At 32.0% G+C, this 24008-nt stretch overlaps 5 protein-coding genes across 10 annotated transcripts in view; 3 read left to right on the forward strand and 2 right to left on the reverse strand.

Moving 5' to 3' along the window:
- The first annotated feature begins 1210 nt into the window (after nt 1-1210).
- On the forward strand, nt 1211-10202 carry LOC108692657 (ras-related protein Rab-23). 2 transcript variants are annotated; one of them, XR_001931997.1, is made up of 8 exons: nt 1211-1530; nt 1653-1761; nt 5056-5177; nt 7690-7852; nt 8088-8167; nt 8244-8437; nt 8518-8706; nt 10141-10202. XR_001931997.1 is itself a non-coding variant. In XM_018201011.1 (7 exons), exons 2-7 carry the CDS (start codon nt 1729-1731, stop codon nt 8646-8648), a joined length of 723 nt encoding a protein of 240 aa, XP_018056500.1. In that variant the 5' UTR covers nt 1211-1530; nt 1653-1728; the 3' UTR covers nt 8649-9076. The 2 variants fall into 2 exon arrangements, 1 of the variants encoding a protein (XP_018056500.1); XM_018201011.1 differs by lacking the exon at nt 10141-10202 and having other exon boundaries at nt 8518-9076.
- Nucleotides 10203-10313: 111 nt separating this feature from the next.
- LOC108692658 (BAG family molecular chaperone regulator 2) lies at nt 10314-12989 on the reverse strand. Of its 2 annotated transcripts, XM_018201013.1 has the most exons (4): nt 12918-12989; nt 12254-12608; nt 11518-11630; nt 10314-10569 (listed from the first exon to the last, which is right to left on the reverse strand). In XM_018201013.1, exons 2-4 carry the CDS (start codon nt 12441-12443, stop codon nt 10333-10335), a joined length of 540 nt encoding a protein of 179 aa, XP_018056502.1. In that variant the 5' UTR covers nt 12444-12608; nt 12918-12989; the 3' UTR covers nt 10314-10332. The 2 variants fall into 2 exon arrangements, with proteins under 2 accessions (XP_018056502.1, XP_018056501.1); XM_018201012.1 differs by lacking the exon at nt 12918-12989 and having other exon boundaries at nt 12254-12754.
- Nucleotides 12990-13177: 188 nt separating this feature from the next.
- LOC108692660 (60S ribosomal protein L38) lies at nt 13178-14474 on the forward strand. Of its 2 annotated transcripts, none has more exons than XM_018201014.1 (5): nt 13178-13278; nt 13447-13481; nt 13667-13727; nt 14161-14283; nt 14403-14474. In XM_018201014.1, exons 2-5 carry the CDS (start codon nt 13479-13481, stop codon nt 14441-14443), a joined length of 228 nt encoding a protein of 75 aa, XP_018056503.1. In that variant the 5' UTR covers nt 13178-13278; nt 13447-13478; the 3' UTR covers nt 14444-14474. The 2 variants fall into 2 exon arrangements, with proteins under 2 accessions (XP_018056503.1, XP_018056504.1); XM_018201015.1 differs by having other exon boundaries at nt 13257-13373.
- Nucleotides 14463-20282, reverse strand: LOC108692656 (chromobox protein homolog 5-like). 3 transcript variants are annotated; one of them, XM_018201010.1, is made up of 5 exons: nt 20204-20282; nt 17624-18296; nt 15991-16267; nt 15589-15907; nt 14463-15506 (listed from the first exon to the last, which is right to left on the reverse strand). In XM_018201010.1, exons 2-5 carry the CDS (start codon nt 17996-17998, stop codon nt 15479-15481), a joined length of 999 nt encoding a protein of 332 aa, XP_018056499.1. In that variant the 5' UTR covers nt 17999-18296; nt 20204-20282; the 3' UTR covers nt 14463-15478. The 3 variants fall into 3 exon arrangements, with proteins under 3 accessions (XP_018056499.1, XP_018056497.1, XP_018056498.1); XM_018201008.1 differs by having other exon boundaries at nt 17624-18324; nt 20204-20273; XM_018201009.1 differs by having other exon boundaries at nt 17624-18299; nt 20204-20272.
- A 1449-nt stretch (nt 20283-21731) lies between these two features.
- Nucleotides 21732-24008, forward strand: part of LOC108692655 (tektin-2) — a 2698-nt gene continuing 421 nt past the window's right edge. The window contains exons 1-5 of the mRNA XM_018201007.1: nt 21732-22086; nt 22324-22584; nt 22659-22829; nt 22919-23141; nt 23275-23498. Of these exons, the coding sequence (XP_018056496.1) occupies nt 21878-22086; nt 22324-22584; nt 22659-22829; nt 22919-23141; nt 23275-23498 (1088 nt within the window). The 5' untranslated portion in view covers nt 21732-21877. The remainder of the gene's footprint in view (nt 22087-22323; nt 22585-22658; nt 22830-22918; nt 23142-23274; nt 23499-24008) is intronic.

Raw genomic sequence — 24008 nt, forward strand, 5'->3', positions numbered from 1 at the left:
TATGTATATATATATATGAGAGCGTATGTATGCACATCACTCTAGCATCCATCTTCTGTTTTGAAATAAGAGCTGTGTTAATAGTACCAAATTGATCGCAAATTTCAAAGAAATGCGTGCTTACAGACGGTAATCGTCGGAGAAATCTTTGTAAATCTGCACGATAAATCTTTGTAATACCGTTATCCCTTAGATGGCTTAGATTAACGATACATCGACCAACTTCCCATATAAGAAGTACTATTTCTTTCAATTAAGCTTTATTTTACATTTATCTGAGAAATTGTAATTTAGTAAAAGAAAATGTTATTTATAAGAGAAAACATTAATGCAAGTATTTTATATTTTAAAATTTATTTTATATTTTATAAATTAATTAAATCGTGTGCATGAAATCTAAAGAGGATTATAAGTTGTGACATTGCACTTGTAAGAAATAAGATAAAAAATACTATCAATTAAATATAATAATAATGAAATGTAATGCAACGATTACAAGCACAAAACGGATGAAAGTTTACTGTGGAATTCCTGTTATAATTTTTATTCAGACAAATTCTTTTTCTGTAATTAGAAAGGAAGACGATTTCTCTCGATCGAATAATTATATCATAAGGATTTGTGGCGAGTGAAAATAAAAATACTTTAGATATGTAAAAAATAATTGATAAAATAAACGCAACAGTTTTGTTTATGAAAATGTGATTATTCAATAACCTTTATTAAGAATTATTCTACATAAATATCTAAAAAGGAAGGAGCATTTCCGAAAGATATATCAAACTTAATAACTTTTGATACAAAATAGATTTATTAATTTGGATGTAATTAGTATATCCTGAGGAAGAAATAAAAAGGAACTAAATTAATTTAGTCAAATAAACAATTTCTTGCAATGCCAATTTGCATATACAAATTAATAAATTTTTTTAATAATTCTTCATTGAAAGAGAAGAAATTCTTCTTAAAAACGAATTAAATTACTTCAATGAAAAGAACAATTTTTTTCTCAGTGTATGTTTAATTATAGACACAATGCGCGTACGTGTCTAAATATTTATAGCACATAGAAGAGTGGCAAGTTCAAATCGCGAGAAACGCGAGTTTCGCCGCACTAGTGTTTTATATGGCGTTTCGCTAGATACATAAAATCACCAGATCCACAAGCGCGCGTCAGCGACAGGTGTCTCCTGGCTATACAGGTGTTCTCTTCAGTCGGCCAGTGGTGGTCAGCGGCGCGCATTCGTGCGTGCGTGCGTGCATGCCTGCGTGCGTGCGTGCATGCGTGCGTGCATGCGTGCTCCGTTCCGTATCGTACCACTCTCGTCGTGGCGCGAGGAAGGACTGCGCTTTTCTCTCCTTTGCGAGTACGAATTCCGTTCCGTTTCGTGCCGAGACTTTTCCTACGAGAAAGTGATATACTGCGGGCGACGTGAAGAAACGCGGCGCGACGCCGTGTGTATCGGAGCTCTGAATAATGACTCGGTCGAGGCGCAAAGTCATCGACTCAGTACCGAGAAGAGAGAGAAGGTGAACGAGAGCGAGCGAGAAAGAGAGAGAAAGAAAGAGAGAGAAAGAATCCCTCTCTTTTTTTCTCCTCTTGATATTCACAGTACTTTCAAATAAATGTTAAAATTTTCACATGCCAACAGCGATCTACGCTCGATCGATGGAAGGATGGATTCACGTTATACTGAGATATTATGTTAATCATCTTTTACGGTCAGAATGAGAGAGGAAGAGCTCGAGATATCACTCAAGGTAATCGCGAGGCTCCCGGTTTCTTACTTCCGTTCCCTCTAGTTTTCTACTTTACTGTAATTTTTTCATTTCTCTCCATCTAGATTTTTCCAAATTCCATGAACGCGTTTACTCCGTTCTGTGTACATCAACAGAGTTGATCGTGATAAAGCGTGACCGAAAAGAAACGGACGCATTTTTCATATTCGCGCTTCGTCTGCCGTGATTTTCCGCCGGAAAGGAAAGCCGTCTCTCGTTATAGCGCGTCGTCTTGCTACACACGAAGTTATTATTTCCGCGGAGAGGCCGCACCTCACTGATTTTTTTATTCATCTGCTCTAAGGCGCTCCTTAATGTTCGTTCTCGACGTGACGAGTAACTTCTGCCCGAAGTAACTCAGCGAATAGACTTGACGAGGCATCTTTCATACACAGACTTTTCCAACCACAGACTTTAGTAGTAATTTTTTTCAATTAAGACATTGATCGGAAATGGAATTTATTCTTTTCCTCTGCTTTCCAAATTGGTCAGATTTTAAGCTTTCTCTGGTGAGAATTTTTCATACAATCTTTCAAAATTTCTATAATTTTATTATTTCTATATAACTTTCTCACATTTTTTTATACAAATTGGAACATTTCTCAGAAAATTTACATCTTTTCTCAGAATTTTTCATATATATTAATAATGAAATATCGTAAGATTTCTAAGATTTTTTTGTAAGTATAATTTCTGATGAAATGTTATAAGATCTAAAAAATTTAAAAATATATTTTTTAGAAATTATAGGATGAGAAATTTCAGAATATTTTAAAATTCACTTATATGAAAAATTCTGAGAGATGATATAAACTTTCTAAATATTTCTGAGTATTTTTGAAAAATGTTCCAATTCGTATAAAAATTGTGAGACAAATTTTCACCAGGGTTTAAAATCCATAATTTAGAGTGTTTTATTTTTAAAAGATATAGTTAACGTAGCGAAAAAAATTAATTGAATTTGGCTAAAAAGAATTATCTTTCGAAAACAAGTTAGAAATACCGCTCGCTTTCTTCATGATATTAAATTTACATATAATGAAATTATACGTTATCGATATTTATTCGTAATTATTATCTGCCAGTCACATTTACGTTGTAAATTAATTCACTCGCAATGTCAGTTCGTTCATCTGATGGTTACGATATTTACGCGCCGTTAACTTTATTATCTGATCGTATGTTTTTTACTAATTCGAGATTCATCAATGCTTAAGATACTTAAGTCTAAGTTTTCGAGAATTCGCGATGCTCGCCGAGAATCGACTCGATAAATTTCGCACGTAAACACGCGAGGTAGAATCCAATTATATTTAACTGGTTATGGAGAGCGGAAAATCGCATATGCATACATCAAATAATTTAAATATTGTATATAATTAAAAAATTAAATAATATAGTTTTACATTTTGAAAAGCAATTAAATTTCTATTAGTTTTTTCATCTTTCGTCCACAGCCTGCAAGTTTTCGAACTTCAGTGCAGATTTTTATTATATTGTTCCGGATTATATAAAAATTTGAAATGTTTACATAAAAGTTCATATAAAAGTTTAATCGCTTTAATCACAAATTTTTACTGCCATAAAAGTTGGGAATCCCAGACAGCACAGAGAGTTAAAAAAGAATTTAAAAAAAATTCAGTCGTTTGTCATCAATTCTGAACTCATTTTTAGATATAATAAGAATTCTTTCCATAATTTTTCAGAAAAAGAATTCTTTTTGCATTTGAAAATGAATTCAGAACTGAATTACTAAATTTTTTTTGAATTCTTTGTGCTATTTAGGGATTGCATTTTATTTATTTTTAACAAATTTAAATTTATCTACTAGAATTCACAATTAATTGATGTGCCTTTAAAGTCCAACATTATGAAGAGTTAAAAATAAAATTCAGACTTTTCCTTACTTTTTCAAGTTGATCAAATTTTAAGCTTCAAGTTTTATCATTTAAACTGCTTTCCATTTAGGAAATACAGTGTCTATCTTTGTTATTCATTAAATGTCAATTAAGAAAACCAAAATAGCATTTGTGTCAATGTCTTTTAAAAGGAAAATGACTGGTAAATGACAGAATGTTGAAGCTTAAAATCTATTCAAATTGGAAATAAGAAAATAAATTCTATTTCCAATTAATGTCTTAATATTCATAGAGGAAGAATATTGAAGAAAATGAAGTTTCTTTTTAAATTACAGCCGCACTAAAGTGATAACGACAAAAAAAAAGGGAAGCATATGCGAGTTTCGGTGCTGCTCCAGTGATCTCTGCTTATCTTCCGATTGCCGGTAACGGTACTTATTCGCATTTTCATCGCGCCTGTCGAAGACTACGCATTTATGCTTCTCTTATCGTTATTTACACAACATGTTCCCGAATTACTGGATGTTCTTTTAATCGCATCCCTCGGAATTCGGATAAGAATTTCCTTGGCAGAGATATCATGGATGGGCAACTATCTCTACATCGCAAATATCTTTACGAATTCCGCTAAAGCCAACTTGAAATGAATGACAAACATTACGCTATTAATTTATTCAATTTACCCGATATATGTTTATTTGCTAATTATACCAACAAAGCTATCGTTGTTTCAATTTTGAGGCTGAAAAACGCAGGATAGAAAATATATTTAATAACTTCCGGGACAGGGCATTCTGCAGTCCTTTCTCCCGTACATTGAAAACCATTCGAACGTGGAGAACATGATTTAGAACTCAGTGATTTACAACTCAGGATGGATAAGTCAAGATAAGAATGCACGTATGGAATTCAGGAAAATCTTCGGCACCGATTAGATATCAATTTTATCATATCGTTGTTCACATACCTGTAAATACATTGGTATTTTCATATGCGAGCATTTCTGAGATTCTTTCCATCGCTGTTCCATCGCTTTAAATTATAAAGCCCGGCCTAAACTATGTCAGTGGAGATTACCATCGGCGACCGGTTTTTTTTGTGGATTAATGTCGAATATAACTTACTTCCTCACGCAAATGCTCCTCTGATTATAACCTCTTTGCGTAAATTATTTGGATTATGACTCTCGATAGTTCGATTGATAATATTCTATATTGAATATTCTATATTGAATATCTAACTCACTTCCTCATTCAACGTTCTATCGATCATATTTGGCAAAATTATTTGGGCGATGACCCTCGATGGTTCGATCGATATAAGTTATTAATTTATATGTAGAATAAGAACTATTCAATAAATATTCTACGTGTAATTCTTTATCTTCCAAATAATAATATTAATATCTCTCGCTTAGGTGGTGATAGTGGGCAACGGCGCCGTGGGGAAGTCGTCGATGATTCAAAGATTTTGTAAAGGTACTTATACCAGGGACTACAAGAAAACGATCGGCGTCGACTTCCTAGAGCGTGAGATCGAGTAAGTAACCACTCGATCGTTTCAATTCAAAATTAAGTTGATTCAACTCAAACGCGGCATTCAAAGCAAGAGGGAGAGTCTCTTTCAATTTTCAGTTAAATTAATCGATGATTAAATTAGAAATAAGAATCATATTTTAGACCATATATGTGAACACAATTAATACGAATTAGAAATGCCTATATCGGTCAAAGCTAGATCTTTAATATTTAAATAATTCAATGTGAATTGAAATTTAATTGCGTTTATAAGTCCAGAAAATCAATTCGACGCGAATGACTACAAATATGATATATATATGCATGTATATGTATACACACACACACACGCACACACACACACACACACACACACATCATTTTCTGGACTTATAAACGCAATTAAACTACTGTAATAAAATCATGAATTAAATTAAATTGACAAACAATTTTTAATAATTTAATCCTCAATCAGGCATCATATTAGAAAGAGTAATAAGTAAATAAGAATGGATTAAAATTTTTTTAATGCATGCACTTTCCATGAAAGTGGATCCATGAAAATGGAATGAAATGGATTGGATTCGAGCTGACACTAGTTTCATATTCGAAAAAAAAAATTCATATTTAAGGGTTACAAATTTTATTCCTAAGACATTTATAATAATTATACCTGAAATTAACTATTTCAAATTGGTATTAAAAAACGCACCTGAGATTTGAGAACCTGGTATCTCTGGATTTTGAATCTTCTATGCTACACCATTTTTTCAATCGATAAATGTGTTATTTATTCTCTACTTCAACTACAATCAGCTAAACTAGTAACGAAATTATATAACTATAGCTATATTCAACTACAATCAGCTAAACTAGTAACGAAATTATATAGCTATAAAAATATCATCATTATAGATATAAAAATTATAGATATAAATTATAGATATAAAAATATCATTTAACAGATATAATAAAATATAAATAATTTACATTAGTAAGTGTCGAATAATTTAATCTCGCTTAGCCGATGTCGCGCCGTGATTAACCTAATATTTACTTCTAATCAAAGAGAAACAAAAGAATATAGCTCAATTATTTTTATGTTACAATTTTTTTTAACTTAGTTGGATTAAAACGAAAAATTTTCTACTTATAATTTTGAATAATTTAAGTAGCATTTATGGTTTTAAATAAAAACTTTTTTTATTCAATTAGATTGAAAAATTGCATTTCATATTCAGAATATTGAGCAGTATTCACGTTGCACAGAAATTGCTGATATTATTTCTGAATTTAACTAAATTACAAAAACTGTACTTCCTATTTTGAATTGAGTAGTATTCACGATGCACAGAAAAAGCTAATATTATTTTTAGATTGAAAGGCATAAAGATTGCTCTATGCAATTCCTTAAATGAATAAAAATGCATTCAGGATTCATTTTAACATGCATGAATCTGTATTTCTGAAAATCTGAATCCATTTTAATCCATTCAATTCATTCTCGTTTGCTGGGATGTTAAAATGCTGAAAAACTGTAAATAAATTTATTGTGAAAAATTCCTCGGCCGGAAATCGAACCCGGATCTCTCTTGTATTCTGTGCGAGCGTTCTAAGCTTTTAGACTTTAGACTATCGAGGCAAAATTAGATATCACGATTGCCATGATACTGAACATAGTGAGAACTAAACATAGTTTCATCTAAAAAAAAAAACAAAGAAATTCTAGACTAGAAGATACATACATTAAATTATTGTTGGCATTTCTGCGAATTAATTAACTTAACCTGAGATTGATGGAAAAGGCTCTTGATCTAATTATGTAATTAATTTATTAATTTTAAATCTTTAAAACTCAGGGAAATTATTTTTTTTCAGGAATATTGTGTTAAAAAATAATCAGATATATTATATAATTATAATGAGATATTTAGAGCAACGAATTTGCGAATGTTTCACATATTTTGTCAATGTATAAATCATATGACGAATGTTACAAATTAAATTCGGGAATTGTGTTTACTGATCGGATTATTCGATGCTGATCATTATATACCGCTACATATGGATATACAAGTTCGAGAGCGACGTGCCTGAGAAAAACTTGATTTTAATCGTGCCAGCGTGAGCTACCGTGGGATACTTCTTGTATCCCCTCTTGATGCTAACTACCGATGTAATGTTGGTCAATATATTGGAAGGAATTTTATTTCTCGCATACGATTTATTGTTTAATATTTATCTTATGATTGGATCATTGCATAGCAATTGCAACAATTTGACCCTTAACTTTTAATTAATCTGAGGCCCCCCCCCCATATGCATTCGCACAAATAATATAAATAATATAAATTAGGAATATAATAGATAATCAAAATTAATTAGCATTAAAATTAAGATTATAAATTTTGTGAGTAAAATATTCGAGAAAATCAAAATCAAAGATCAATTTTATTTCTAAGATTGTGATTGATTAAAATATTGTGACACATAATAAGTAAATATATAAATAAATACATGTATGTTGCTGACAGAGTTGACGGTGAGGATGTAAGATTGATGCTATGGGATACTGCAGGACAGGAAGAATTCGATGCGATAACCGCGGCTTATTATCGCGGTGCACATGCCTGTGTCCTCGCTTATTCAGCGACTGATAGAGATTCTTTCGATGCTATTCCCTCGTGGAAACTTAAGGTACTAATCTGTAAATTTCATTTATAAAATTAATAGAGGAATGAATTTAATCTGCTATAAAATTTAATTCGCTTAAAACTTTTTATGGCTTATTAAAATAAATGAAAATTATTTGCTTTTGATTAGGAAAATTGATTCTAAAATAGCTCTAGGAAAAGCTCTATTATTAAAAAATTCATTTTTTTTCGTAGACAATAGACATTCTGTATAATTTTCTTAAAATATTCTCTTATAGGTCGAGAATGAGTGTGGAGAAATACCCACAGTCCTGGTGCAAAATAAAATCGATCTTGTTGATCAAAGCGTGATCGATGTGTGAGTATGCGTTAAACCATTTCTATTGAGTTTTTTTAAAATGAAACTTGTAGATCTGAAGCATTTGATATTATAGGGACGAAGCCGAAAGGCTCGGTCGCACCTTAGGTTGCAAACTCTTACGGACGTCTGTAAAGGAGGATATCGGCGTGATGAGCGTCTTCCGACATTTGGCATCCCGATGTTTGCACGAGATGCGTCGCTCCGACGATGACTATCAGGACGATTTGAGATTATATTCTGCAGAACCTAGATCTCCTTCTGTCATCAGTAAGTAGACTCAATTGTATTGCAAAAATCCGTAATTCGTCTACAGTATGAATGAAGTTATATCTTTCCTTGTTTTACAGGTGCGTTTAGTCCAGACGGGTCAATGTGTGGTCGTAACACCAGTAATGGAACGATAATCCTTCGACCCGGTGGCAAAACGAAGAGTCATAAGAAACGAAATTTCGTAAAGAACGCTTGTAGACTCTTGTAGCAATAGTGTACGTGATAGCATTACATTGCGTTTCGAGTGTTACACGAAGACGTCAAAGGTAGGGATGGTGTCTTGTAAATATATATAGTTTATTCTCTGAAGGCGTAAACGGACGGTGATTTACAGTGTCCGTTAGTGCAAATTTATTGTATTTTAATTAACGGCCTGCGATGGTTTCGTGTATAAGAACACAGTACGCATAACATTTGGGAACTCATTAATTTAAACGCAATAGAAATAATCACCATAATTATGCTCATAATGTTAACCAAATGGTTGTAGATTATAAAGTATGGAAGATTAATCGTAAAATATACAACTGTGCGTACTCGCAAAATGCGGATGGGAATAGTGATACGAATATGACGCGTAATTTGTAAATATCTCGCCATATTATCGTATATATGTTTAATGAATTATTAATCTTTAAATTGCATTGTATTCAAGGACCAAATTATGAAATTAAGATTTTAATACAAATGTAACGTTAAATAATGATAATAATTATTATTATTTACAGATTAGCGCGTCGATATTATTTCAAAATATAATAATTCAAGATCATCTCAACTTTATAAAATATTTAAATTCATTCTGAATTAAATTTTAAAATTAGATAAAAATGCATTTTAACATGTATTGTGATTTAAGGCTTTTGTTTCTCTAATGTAGCTATTGAATTTCGACATCAAAAGTGAAAAAGTATATGAATTTTTTTTACGTATTTCACTTCTGACGTTATAATTCAATTTTGACTGTAGCGAAAATATAGAAGCCTTAAGAACAAGTTGATGTGAACTACAGTTTCCTAAAGCAATAATATGTTACAATATAAGTTACTTAATAACTAATGTTATATTTTTACTTAATTGTAATATTACAGAACACAATAAAATCTCTGTACATTTTGCTAAAAATAAAATTACTTTTGATAAACGAAATCTTAAGAAGAGGAGCTATAAACGAGGAATAAAGAAAAGAAAAATTTAAATGAATCGTATTCAAGATACAATTAAGGGGGAATTCTGATTTAGAAGTTTAGAAGCTTGATCAGTTTCTAGACTAGAATCCCCCCTTAACAGAATTTCTCAAATCATTAAAAAATCAAATTATTTTTTATAATAAAACAAGATAACCATTTAACCATTCTTGTTACACTCGAAACTAATCAGTAGCTAAATGTCTCACAAAGTAAATAGAGCATGTTAGAGTGAGTGTAAAGAGGCCATTTACTTTATATTTGTTAACATTCAAATAATATTTAAAATTTTATAAGTGCAGTTGTACATATCCTCTAGAAATTCTTCTTTATTTTAAACGTACAGATTTGAAAAATATTATCGAATGCTTTTTTAATCCCTTTTTTTTTATTTTTTTAAGTTGCTGAAATGCCAAATGTCTTAAATATGTTTAGGAATTGTATAAACGCCGAGAATCGCGTCACTATAAGATTAAATCCAATCAATCACATATTGTTGCATTCTGTACACAGCCCAGCGTTCCATTTGAAGTAGCTATTTGCGATGTGGAAGAAAAATGGAAACTCAGCCACGCAGAAAAGATGTAAAGAATATATCTTTCCCAATTGTCTCTTAATTCGCTAAACAGCGCTAGACCGTTAAAAAGATTCGAGACTCATGGAAATTCAGACAAATTAATTTGCCGAGGAACCTCTTGGTGTTATTTACTGTGTCATCTCTAAGATGTGCATCTTATCGATATAATCAAGCAATCCCTGCAATCTTTTCTTGACTCGCTTTTGATCGTCTAACGTGCATCCAAGAATAGCGGTCTCGAAGATCTTATCGGAATGTCCTATACTATGGGAAGAGCAAGCATTCATAAATTCTGCACATCGCTGTCGAGTGCCATTTGGGTCTTGCCGTAAGCCTACGACCAAGCTGTCAATCAGGCCATTAACCTACATTAATATAACAACCAATTAGTCATTGAATTCTAAAACGATACGCTACCGCTCAAAAGTTTGGAGAACCTTATAATTTTTAAATAAAACCATGTTTTTTAACAGATATAATTATTTTATTGAAAATATCGACATATGCATATAAATACACTATTTGAGTAGAGTTTAAAACAATAACAAATTAACATATATATCTAATGTTAGATAACAAAATTTATTAATTGTCTTTTCACAGAAAAACAAATCTTAAACTGTTTTTCAGCTAGGACATAGAACATTACACTATGTTCCACTGTAAGGTACTTGTTGAAACACAGTTTAGATTTATAGTGTGACATCAGAATGCATTGTAATCTTTCATTCTTATTCTTATAATTATATTTATCATATCAATAATAGATTTATGATTTTTATTTAGACTTAAGTTATAATTTTTTCAGAATTTTTGGCGATTTTTAAAGGTTTTATTGTAAAATAAGTACCAGCTACTACCAAATAACTTTTTGAAAAGTTGACAATATTGACATATTTTACATGCTCGTACTTAGCAGTGTCAAGCAGTATAACACTGTGTCACCTGTGTACGTGTTAGAAAACATTCTTAGATTTCATTATTTGACCTTGGCTATAGATTTCTTTGTAGTTTGAAGTTGTTTATATATTTCTCCGAAGATTATTTTTTGTATAATGATAAAGTGACTTAAAAATGGCAAAAAGAACATAGCTTAGCTTATTGAAATCTATAATGCTACTCTATATAAGGAAGATTATTATTTTAAATTTAAGCTCCTCTCAAATAATATACATTCACATGTTTATGTCGATTTTTTAAATAAAATAATTGTATTTATAAAAAAAACATAGTTTTATCTAAAAATTATAAGGTGCTTCAAATTTTTGAGCGGAATTTGTATCTTTATAAGATATTGTAAATGAATCTCAAACCTGATGTAATGCTTCCTGTTGAACATGATCTCGTTGGACTGTGACTAAAACATCTACAGTGGAACAGCGCATGGACAATCTATCCGCATACCTCAAAATATCATCTCTATCAGCTGAATAAAGGATATGATAATTAAAGATATGTTTTTAATATTACATCAAAGAAAATTATTAATGTTTAAGTTGGGACTTAGGTGTTAAAATAAAATAATTCTAGATCTCTTCTTTTTCAAAAACCATTCTGAACTAATATACACTGGTGCAATAAATTGGAGTTAAATTAACTATTAGGCTTTCTAGCAAGAGACAGTTTAACGCAGTAATCATTTCATCGTTGTTTAACATTACTAAGTAAAGATATAATGATTCACTGTGTCTCTTGCTAGAAAGCAACCTGTATTTGTTTACTTCAACTTTGTTTTTTTCTAAAAAAAAAAATAACACTGTTCATCAAGTAACCTATATAATGATTTATCCTAGTTACCTAAATATTTCTTCATTCTTTTTCCACAATTAAAGGTGATAATCTTAGAAATACAATAATATATAAATAAGTTAAAACATACATGTAATACAAAGAATGATATTAAATTAATCATAGAATAAAAAATTATTCTCACATCAAGTAGTACATATCTCTCTCCTTTTTTCTTTGTCCTCTATCATTCCAATTTAAATTAAGCGAAAATATTGTGGGGCATTCCATTAAATACAGTGAATTAAATCGTTCACTCACGTTCCTCGAGGGTGAAGAGCAAATCATTATTTCTGAGGGTGTCCAAAGTCGTCAGCAGACCGTCTTTTTCTTCCATGAGCCTGGCGGCATCCTTTCGCAGTTGCTCTACATGAGCCTCGATGTGATCCAGCAGACCAACTAACCTGTCTTTCGGTTTCTGCTCGTTACTCGGTTGCTCCGCGCTTTCCATGCTGCGTTTCCTCGTCTAGCATCGACTCCCCGGCGAGATGAGACGGCCTAATTGGATCCTCAACGACGTCGATGCAAAGGAGATCGCGACAGATCGCGTGCGCACCTGTCTGACTGATCCTGTTAACTCACGCGACTGCGTCAAGATTGGTCGAGAGAATTAAAGCTAAAACACATAATCCGTATACCGTTTGATTATGTTTAACGTTAAAACGTCGCGTGTTCTATGTTCTAATCAGCTTGGCTCGACTCTAATGACTTGATGCGAAGTCAGTATAAATATAAGTACGACAAAAACCGGAAGCGAGAGAGATATCTTGCGATTACTAATGATTATTAACACGCGGATCCGTTTACGGTTCGTTAATTAACTATTTCCTCTGTATACAAGTTGATATGAACGAAATAACTGAAAGAATTGATGAATCAAATTTTATATATATAAATATCTATATGTTATTAGATTTGTACCCACTAGTATCTCAAAATAACTGTATTCGTCGACATTAACCTCTTTTGTTGGAATGTTTCAGTCTTTCAAATCGTGAGCAACATGTATCCTACTTTACCGATGAAACAGCCGATAAGAATTTAAAATTTTTCATGTAAATGTGTTCTGATAGTTTTGTCCATATCTGTATATATATTATTCCGTCCACATCTGTATATATATTATTATCCATTTTTTTTCAGAAATTATTATACAATTTATCAATTTCCCATTTCGAATTTAATTGCTGATTTGATTTTGGCTTCCAAACTAACCTAAATTGAGTGATCCCGTCGTATCATTTCTTTTCTTTTTCCTGAATAAGCGTGCGAGATCAGCGTGTGAAGTAAGACGTGTCTCTGAATTTATTTTGTATCCATATCATTTGCATGTCATCGTTTACCGTTTTGTAAAACATTGTTTCGCGTTCGTTCAAAAAAAGCACGTTATTTCATATATCCTGAATCGTTTCGCGTTCTGTTCAGTTTCTTATTAAATTTTTACTTCATTCCAGGTCCATCTAATTAACACTAATCGCAACAAAATATGGTGAGTAAAGCAATATTTGCCGTTTAACCTCGACATATTTTTGGATATGCATAAAAATTTCACTGTTTTATTTTATTATGTATGTGTTGACAAGCTAGATTTACATCATAACCTCTCTCTCTCTCTCTCTTTCAAAATAAGTTTCAAGTTCGATAAATGCATCAAAAATATTATTTTGTTTTCAGCCACGAGAAATCAAAGAGATCAAGGACTTTCTGTTGAAAGCCAGGAGGAAGGATGCTAAGTGTAAAATATTTTTATTAATTCAAGAGTTTCTTCCTTGCGAGTCTTATTTTATATCCCAGCAAACGAGAATGGATTGATTGAAATGGATTCAGGTTTTTAGAAATATTGATTCATGAATGTTAAAATAAATGCTTTTCAATCCTGAATGCATTTTTATTTATTTATAGGAATTATTATTGCATGGAGCATATCTGTCAATCTAAAAATAATATTAGCTTTTTCTGTGCAACAACATACATAAAACACATTGTGAATATTATTCGATTCAAAATTTTGAATAGGAAATGCAGTTTTTCAATTCAATTGCATCAAATTGAATCCAATTAAATCCAAAAAAGTATTTGCTATTTAAAATACACATTAGAAAAAAATTTCAATCCATTTTTCTTGTTTGCTGGGATGAATGTAATTAATTCTTTCGTTCTTCCTTCAGCTGTAAAAATCAAGAAGAACGCAGACAATGTCAAGTTTAAGGTCCGCTGTTCTCGATTTCTGTATACCCTTGTGATCACAGACAAGGAGAAGGCTGAGAAACTCAAGCAATCCTTACCACCAGGTAAAACATTTTTTTATGTTTGAAATTGACAATCTTTGTAACGTTCCTAACTGTACTTTTTAAATAATAAATTTACGAGTATCTACTTAAGTTTCAATGCAATATAAATATCTTTTTAGGTTTACAAGTAAAGGAAGTAAAGAGGAGTGAACGTGTATAAAATGACTAAATAAATAATCTTTTAAACATGAGTCTTTCTTTTAATTTCCTTATCCTAGAATTATAAGAATTTCATATTGCGTTTCGACGAAGTGGCAATTTACTATTTGTCTTTTTGTTGGAACATGAATGTCCTGACAGCTCTTTTTTAAAAATATATCTCGGGAAAAGATATACAGGTGCACTTCATATCGCTTATCTTGAAATAATATTGTATAATAATAGAAAAGCTTGAATTAATAAAAAGAGCGATTTTAAACGCAACATAATTTTTCTTGATTATAAATTTGTAATACACATTCATTGTAGTATAGAATAAATGCGACATTAGTCGAACGTGATAACTTAATTATTTTTTTTAAAGGACATATTTGACACAAATGTCCTACCTCTCTTAAGCTTAATTAAATGAATAAAAAGATCAATGTTTCGATTGCATCGTTTGAGAGGAAGAAGTCATGATAGATCCTAAGCCTCTCTTTTATTTAAACGTATATGTCAAGGAAAAATTTTTTTCTATTTTTAAGTGCTTTCTCTTTATAACTAATTACAAGATTAAAAAGTCAGAAATTATGTAATTTTTCCCCTCATGTTATACACTTAAATAATTTTTTCCTCACATTATACATTCAAATAAACCTATTCTTTTACTACGTCAAAATTTGCGCGCACACACGTTCATTAATATAAATATCTTGGAAATTCTTTAGTCTTTCTGTATTAATAAATATACATGTACGTGTATATGCTGATTAATTTTTATCTTATTTATACGGACTCTTCACTTTCTCGAAAAAGTATGTGCACACCTTACATACTTCTATTATTGTAATAGCAAATTATTCATATTTTGATATATTTCTTTTTGTTTCCCTTTCTTTTTTTCTTGAACCGCCTTCCATTTTTTATTGTAGAACTACGAACTATATATATATATATATATATATGTGTGTGTGTGTGTGTGTGTATGTGTGTGTGTGTGTATATATATATAAATTTTGTTTGAATAAAATAAAGATTGGGGTTTCGATATTCTTCATTCATCACATTCATGGTAAGTTGTCCTGCAAAAGTTTTCATTTTTAATACAATGTAATTAGAATACATGATAATAGATATAATAATCGATTAGAAGTAATGAAGTACCTTTGCTTGTCTTTATTACGTTTCGATAATCTCCTTTCACGGGATTGTGTTGTTAATGTATACCGTTTAGTATGTACCCGATTTGTTCTGAGTACCCGCATTTCGGAGGTCTTCGCTTTTTCTAACTTTTCCATAAACTTTGCAATGAGTTCTGGACAATTTAGATTTTTTTCCGGTTCCCACGTGTCGTCAGACGCACTGAATCCTTTCCATCTGATTAAAAATTCTTTTGAGCCATTTTTCTTAAAACGTACTTCTATTATTTTTTCGACCTCAAATTCCTTTGAGATCTCTTTTTCCTCTCCACTATCTTCTTCGTCTGGAAGAAAGATATAAATGCATAGAATTATTATTTTCATAATAAATAACATTTCAAAATAGATTACAAATGATACAACGTACTAATTTCTTTCGTTGGATTTTCTTTCTTTTCTTGGATTTGTTTCTTGGGAGTACTTCTGGAAGATCTTTTAGATTTTTCTGTCTTGATCGGTTTTGATAATTTAATTTCTTTTTCTTTCTCTTTATCTTTTTCCTCAGCTAAAAAGTCTTCTATCAGTTGAGAACAATTCAAATCCTTTTCATTTTCCCAAGTGTCATCATTTTCCCCGTAACCTACCCATCTCACCAAGAACTGTCGACGGCCTTTAATGGTACGAATATTGATGAGCCTTTCGACCTAAAAAAAAAAACAAAAAAAAAACAAAAAAAAACATTTTTGATATTTTTAACAAATAAGGAAACAAGTATTTGATATAAAATGCAGAATAAATTTAGTATAAGTAAAAAAAATTGGTCAATCAGAGTCAATTATTCTTTTCACATTCGATTGGTCAATCTCTTGTTTTTTACACTGCAGCTTACTCTGCACATTATGTTACAGATAACGCATTAGATTTTCAATGTCATAAAAATAGTACAAAAATTCAGTATTGAAACTACTCGACAATTAAATAGCAATTTAATGTGATTAGTTGAATCTAAAGATAAGAATTAATCACATTCAACTGCTACTTAGTCACTTAAGGAGATCCTAAAGCTGTCTGTATTACCAATTGAGGCTGTATTCTAAAATTTACTGCTAGTACTGAGTCTAGTGCACGTGACATAAACTATAAATTTTCAGGCAGTAAAATTTTGGAACAACCTCACAGTAGGACTTACATACGTATGATGTATCATTGATTTATATATCACTACATTAATATCGTACGCACATATAAGTTTCTACCTAATCTTTTATATTAAATGTTTAAGCCTAATTTTAAGACCACAATATTATTTATTCATGTAATCTCTAGTTCAAAGATTCTTTTATACATAGCATAAAACACTTATATAAAAACAAATATTATTGCGGATCAACAGAAATCGATAACAAAACTGTAATTTTCTAACTTTTGTGATAAAGTCGACCAGTTTGGACTATATTATCGTTATTGGTTGTATTAATGTGGTAGAAGAATTTTTACATCTCTAAAGGCAATTAGAAAACTACTTCGAAAAATAATTCATAAAACAAATGACTTTAGGATCCCCTTAATTATTGTAACGCATTATCATTAATTATTAATTATCTATATCTTACATTATGCAGAAATATCTAAAATTCACAGACAATTGAAATACAATAGTAAGAAAACTGTCAAAACCTTAATTATTTTATAAATCTTTATTTTTAGCAATATTTTCTTCCAATCGAACAAAAAATTTTTGAATATTCAATACAATTTGTAAAATCATTTCGTTAATCATTCCTGTTAACTTCACGTATATGGCATGCATTTCTTTCCGCGCGGTAATATTTGTTGACCGGAAAAAAGGGATACGCGATTGGCCGATGATATTTGTCGTAAACAATGATAAATTATCCGAAAATCAATTACGTTTTCGAAAATTGAAATATATTTAGACATAATAAAAAAAATTTAATTATTTTGTGACAATTTTTCAATCGGTGATTTATTTTCAATTCAAACGTAATTAGCGTTCTACGATGCGAAGGTAGGAAAATGTGTGTAAACATCCGCCATACCTCATATTCATTCTCGACTTCGAGCTTGTCGCGGGCCGAGGTGGATGCTCGTTGGTCTTCCTTCTTTCTACGCTTGTTCGGTGACTGTTTCTTCTCGCCGTTTTCCCGCTCTTTCAGTTCTACTGTCGCAGAGTCGTTATCAGAGTTTACATCATCATTCGAGCTCGCCACCGGCTTCTGCATCAATGCACCGCGCGACGAGCGTCTTTTCGTGGCGGACTTTTGCGCGCTGTTGTTCTTAGTCTTACCGGCCTGCGTCTCGTCGTCGTTGTCGTTGTCGTCACTGGCCGCGCGTGCGTCGACATTTTCTTCCGGCTCGCTATCGCTCGCCAGTTCGGATTTTCTATGCTTGTTCTTCATACCGAGCCGTCGCATAATATCTCTCGCGGTACTATTAGCGTGCAAGCAGACTTCGGCTCTTGACCGTTCCTACAATTCTCTTGACAACTATCTCTCTTTACTATTGCCAATGGCACCACTCGGCCTCTTGCTTCTTCTCCTCCTCCTCCTCCTCCTCCTCCTCCACTTCCTCCTCCTCTTCTTCACCGCCCCCTCTTCAGCCCCTTGGCATTTATTCTCGCGGATTCTCTCGCGTTCCGCTGGCCTTCCCCTCGCTTGCGAGCACCAGCGAGAAAGTAACAGGCCGATGAAACGCTTCCCGCCGCGTTCCGAACTACTGCAAGAAATTTTACCCTCGTACTCTGCAACAGTGCGCGCGCATTTCAGCTTTTTACCCACAATACTCGCGCCTCACGCGAGTACACGCACACCCGTACACGTCCGTGTATATTATCGTGGAGAGTACCGGCACAATACAGAACTGACGAATCCGAACGAATGCTCTTCGGGCGGGACTTTCATGCGCGTGCGTCGAATGCGTCATCGATCACGTGATCGGCAAACCACGCACGTATCAAGACGCCACGCAGAGGCGTCCATTTTTGGGGTCCGTTTAACCAGTCAATTTTGTTACGTTTACATTAATAATACGTCATAAAACGTTATTTATTCTTTTTCATCACGGGATCTATGACTCATTCTTTATTGCAGTTATATACTACGTGATTGAAACAATATATGCGCACCGAACGTCGAGATAAGTTCCGATAACAGCCTGTTCTATTTTTATCTGAATCTACTCGCACGGTACATTCTTTCCTCCCTTTCGCTCCAGTTGGGAAAAAAAAAGAGAAAAGATGAAGCGTGCAAACTCGGATAAAATGAATAGACCTGATGGCGATCTTTGAACTGCAGATCGAGTATAGTTCGGACGAACCGATCAATCTTCACGATCCTGAAAGATCGATATTATGTACTTTACGAATCCTATTATTATTTTTGACACGTAATTTTACTGTTAACTACGTCTGCGAAGTACCGTTAGTTTGTCTCTCCATGTAACATTAGCTGAAATCGGTAATTTACACAAAAAGAAATCGATTACGGTCGATGAGTCTTGTCCTAAATAGAAAAACATGTTATGATAACATCGAAATGAATTAAAATGAACAGTAAATGACTAAAAAGTGACTTTTAGTGAGCATTTTGAAATCATTTTGATGTTATGATTTATACTTTCCAATTAAGAAAATATTAAATCAAGAGAAAGACTATTTTGACGTATCATGAAAATCAAAATGATATTTTGTTATAGAATTTGAGTTTATTGACGTTAAGCATTAAAATAATTTTGATTTTGTTGATTTTTGTATTCTTTGAGTTAGATTAGTAAAAATCTTGCAAGTAGCAGAGTCGATTTTCGGATCACCGATTTTAATTATCAATTCTTGTATTCAATTTTAATAAAGCTGATGTATTATGAATTAGATTTGCTTATTTTTTTAGCGCTTTGCACATATAAATGCAAGTGTAAATTTTGTGTAAATTTCCGAGGAATATATTAGAATTGATTTCTAATTTGATCTATTGTACTTTTTTTCTTCTCTTAGACGCGACTTAAATAATGCACATAGGTTCTTATCATTGAACTTCTTGCACGGTTTATCATTCCCCTTTCTTTTCACGTTGGAGAGAAAAAAAGGAGAAACCGTATACAAAAAGTTCAGCTAAAAAGAATAACAGACCTATAACTTGAACGACTTGGTTGTACCTTGATTTTTTAATATCAACAACATGTAATCACTTCTAATATTTATTCGCTTTATCCGCCAATGAATACTCTTACATTTTCTTTTATATTGCCGAAACTGACAGAAGCTATATGTCGCCTACAGGATTGACTTCCGGTTGACTTCCCCTCACCCCCGTGATGAGTAGGCCCTGTATTTACCGTTCATTTCAATTACACTCTCTGCACTTTGTTTCTTCTCCTTCCCTCTCCCTTCGAAACTCAACATATGCATGCTTTCTTTGTTTCCGACGCAAAAAGTACAGGAGAGTGCAATTGAAACGATGCCCATTTTACTTAAATGCATCGCAATAAAGCTTGAGAAGACCGTATGACCTTTTAGCGAATTGGTGAAACTGCTAAATGAATAATGAATCGCTGTCAATCGTCGTTAATGCGAAACAAGAATTCACTCAGGACGCAATCGATTCTAGGCTATAATTCTACTATACCTTTAAGAAACGACGTCTCTACCGCTGCCGGCCTTTACGTTAGACGGCCATGTTGATCCGGTTATTACCGGAAAACAACAGTGCAGTTTGAATTCGTCATCGAATCGATATATATTAAATGGCGGCACACGAATTTTAGCTGAGTCACGATAATGTGAAACCAACGCCCCCCTCCCCTCTTTTAAAATCATCTTTCATAATTAATCGAGGTCTATTTTGATATAAGAAATTTGAAAATAAAAAACAAAGCAATTTATTCAAAAGCTTGAGGTACCTTCTTTTACATACGTCATTTCAAAGATCGAGTTTGGAGGTCGATTGTGTATCTTGAAACGAGATGAAAATTACAAAAGTGAGCAAATTTGCTAGATACATGTGTATGTGTTGCAATTATAAATATTTCAGTAAATTTGCATACTTTTGTATGTTTCACCTTGTTTCAAGATAATCGATCCTCTGATCTTAAAAAAAAGCTTGAAGAAATATTAATGTTTAAAAAATTCGATTTTGATTCTGTTAATTTTTCCAAGGTACACTTTCGATCGCATTCAATTCTTCAATTGACGTTGACTTATTGGCAAAATTATTACTGCGGTAAAAAATTTTTCATACATGAATATGTATAAATATACATAAATATTCATAAACATGTATATTGTATGACATATAAAATATGTCCATACATGTTTATACATTCCTCTCTTTTATAAAATTATTTTTTAGTGTAACAGAAATAATAATAGTAATGTGTAAAAAATAATTAAAAGGATAATTTTTACACTTTTGTTTTAGAAAAAAATCAAGTTTAAAGAAATATAAAAATTACTTATGTATAATTTATATATAATTTACATTTATGTATAATTTATATATAATTTATATATAAAATTATGCATAATTGTGTATGAACAAATTTCTTTACATTTTTCCAAACTTGTTTTTTTCCAAATGAAAAAATTATTCTTTTAATTATTTTTGATGTTTTACTATTATTATTTCTATTATAACACTAAAAAATAATTTTACAAAAGAAAGAGGAATGTATACGAACATGTATGGACACATTTCATACCTAATTATACATGTTTATGAATATTTATGTATGTTTGTATTATTGTATTGTATTGTTTATACATATTTACACATATTCACGTATGAAACATTTTTTATCGAACATGACAATATTAACTATATTATAATTATACTAGAAATACCCATATTTTTTACTATAAATAAAAAATATTAAGGATCATACAATAGATGAAAATAAAGAAAATGATGAAAAATATTTCAATATAAAAACACAATTATTAAAAAGTCCAAATATTCCAGAATGATATCTTTTACATTAGAAACATAATATTAATCTAAAAAATAGTAATGATTAATTATGATCAATATGATCGGTACTTCTGGTGTTAAAGAAATATCCTTAATGATTTATTAAACTTCGCATTCGTTGTTTGTTCAAAAGGTATGTCGAAACTTCGCAATAACATACCAATCTCAATGATTTCGATTGCCTCGCCGCTCTCGTCTTCTCTCGTTGTCCTGACAACGTTGCGATCAAATCGTTTATTCAATTCGCGACTTGTAGAATAACATATCTTCCTCTTCTCTAATCCGTTTTCTCGACTTCGTTTTCTTTTGTTGTTCGTCAAATGAATTCTCATCATGGCCAAATTCGTGAGTACTTATGAAAAACCTCTGTCTCATATCAGTCTGCCGGACTGGTACGCCAAACAATGGGAGCTTCGACAAAACGCGGATGTCAAAAGATCCGAGGCTTGTCGGCTACGCAATTCAAGCAAAACCACTCGTTCTGAAGAGAACATTACAACGAAATGGGACATCTATCTGAACAATGCTCGATTAACGGACAGGTGACTGCGAGTACTCTTGACAAATATTACAATTAATCTATAATAAAAATTCAAGCAGACTAAACCATGATAATATTAAAATGGTTATTGATTGAAAAGTTATTTTTGGCAACCATTTTGGAGCTATTTTGATGTTATAATAATTTGTTTTGCTTGGGAATAATAAAGTTGCAATTGATTTCATTCAGTTGCTCTTAGGGAAATATACATCTCCAACATAATATTTTGTCTCGTCAGACTGTTAGAACTATCGAGATGGAGGGACATCCTCGATGACTTGCTGCAAAAATTATTAACTGAGATACGCTCATTAAGTGACGAGAAAGCCAACACACAGAAGGACCTTGAAAACATAACTCATCCCTTGCGTATTGCCAGCGAATGTATCTCCATGAGAGACCGCCGTAGAGAAACCGAACTCACGTATGATGAGGCTGATATAGAGTTGAAGAAGGAGCTCCGTATGATTGCAAATATTTATGAAGAATTTACCAAGAGGTGATCAAGCTGATACATGTCATAGAAAGATAATATATTTTCTTTCGTTCTATTCCATTCTTTTCATCTGCTAGAGCACAGACCGCATGGGAAAAGTTAAATTGCTTGGAAGCCCTTAAATTTAGGCTGAACTTGGACATAGAGGATAAAAACGAAACCATTAGAATAGATAAAGACAATCTCGAATTAGATCACACTTCTGCAAATATAAGTTACAAACCGGGAAGATTAGTCGATAAAACAGGGTACAAAATTTCCTTTTCTTCTATTTGCTGTTTGTCCCGCAATCTTTATATCACCAAAATTCATAACTTGTCTTTTTCCATTTCAACAGTTCAATCACGTACGAGGTTTGGCTGGACCGATGTCGTTGTTCCAAGTTGTCTGCCGAAAAAGAATTGAGTGAATCTTACAATTTTCGTGAGGCTACACGTGTAATGAGGGAACATGCATTGAACGTTATTAAAGCTCAACAAGACGCAACAGACTACACTTTGAGGAAGAGAATTTATCAAACGCAAAAAGGCAGAAATGAAATGGAGTGGCAGAAGCTCAAGGTATATATGATCGATTATATTTCTTCAATTTTAATAAATTTTCATGAAAATAAAAATAAATTAAATAATGAATTTGACAAGTATCAAATATATGATAAGAATTTGTTCTCTCTGCATTTTTTAATATAAATAGGTACAGAAAGAAATGGAAATGTTGGGAAATGAAATAACCCAGTTGGAAGCAACACTGATGAGTAAAATAGGTGTGGTGAAATGTGTCGAAACACGATTGGAAAACCGAATTTATCGGCCTGGCTCGGAATTTTGTAAGGATGATGTGGAATTAGGCTTGAAGAAGGAAGCCTTGCAATTAAAAAAGACTGAAGAAAATCTAATTAAAATGATCGAGCATGCAAAGTATGTATCTTATATTGCTAATTATTACACGCATTCTATTAGGTGTGGGGAAAAGTTTGTGGCGGTTTTCCCATTAGACGGCATTAAAAAAACGCCACGAACTTTTTCCCACACCTAATACAATAAGCCATTAATCATAAATCTGAAGTTAGAAGCTGGAAATTGACATCACAGTCATCAATTTCTAATTTCTGATTTATACTAATAGCTTATTGTAGAATGGCCAGACTCATCAACTGCATTCGGAAGAAGAACTAACTTTACAACTATTATAAGATTCTTTAATACAATTGATTATATATTTATATCCATTTAGAAATTAAGGACAATAACCGAGTTGATCAATTAAAAGTATATTAATTTTACATTCAATATAATACATTGTATTATATAATAATGATTATATTGCTGATAGTGAAATTAATGTTATGTTACTTTTAGTTGGTATAGACTGGGAGATTTATATTTAAAAAACCTTATAATGCAAACACACACACACACACACACACA

This window comes from Atta colombica, unplaced genomic scaffold (assembly GCF_001594045.1).
Source record: "Atta colombica isolate Treedump-2 unplaced genomic scaffold, Acol1.0 scaffold78, whole genome shotgun sequence".
Lineage (NCBI taxonomy): Eukaryota > Metazoa > Arthropoda > Insecta > Hymenoptera > Formicidae > Atta > Atta colombica.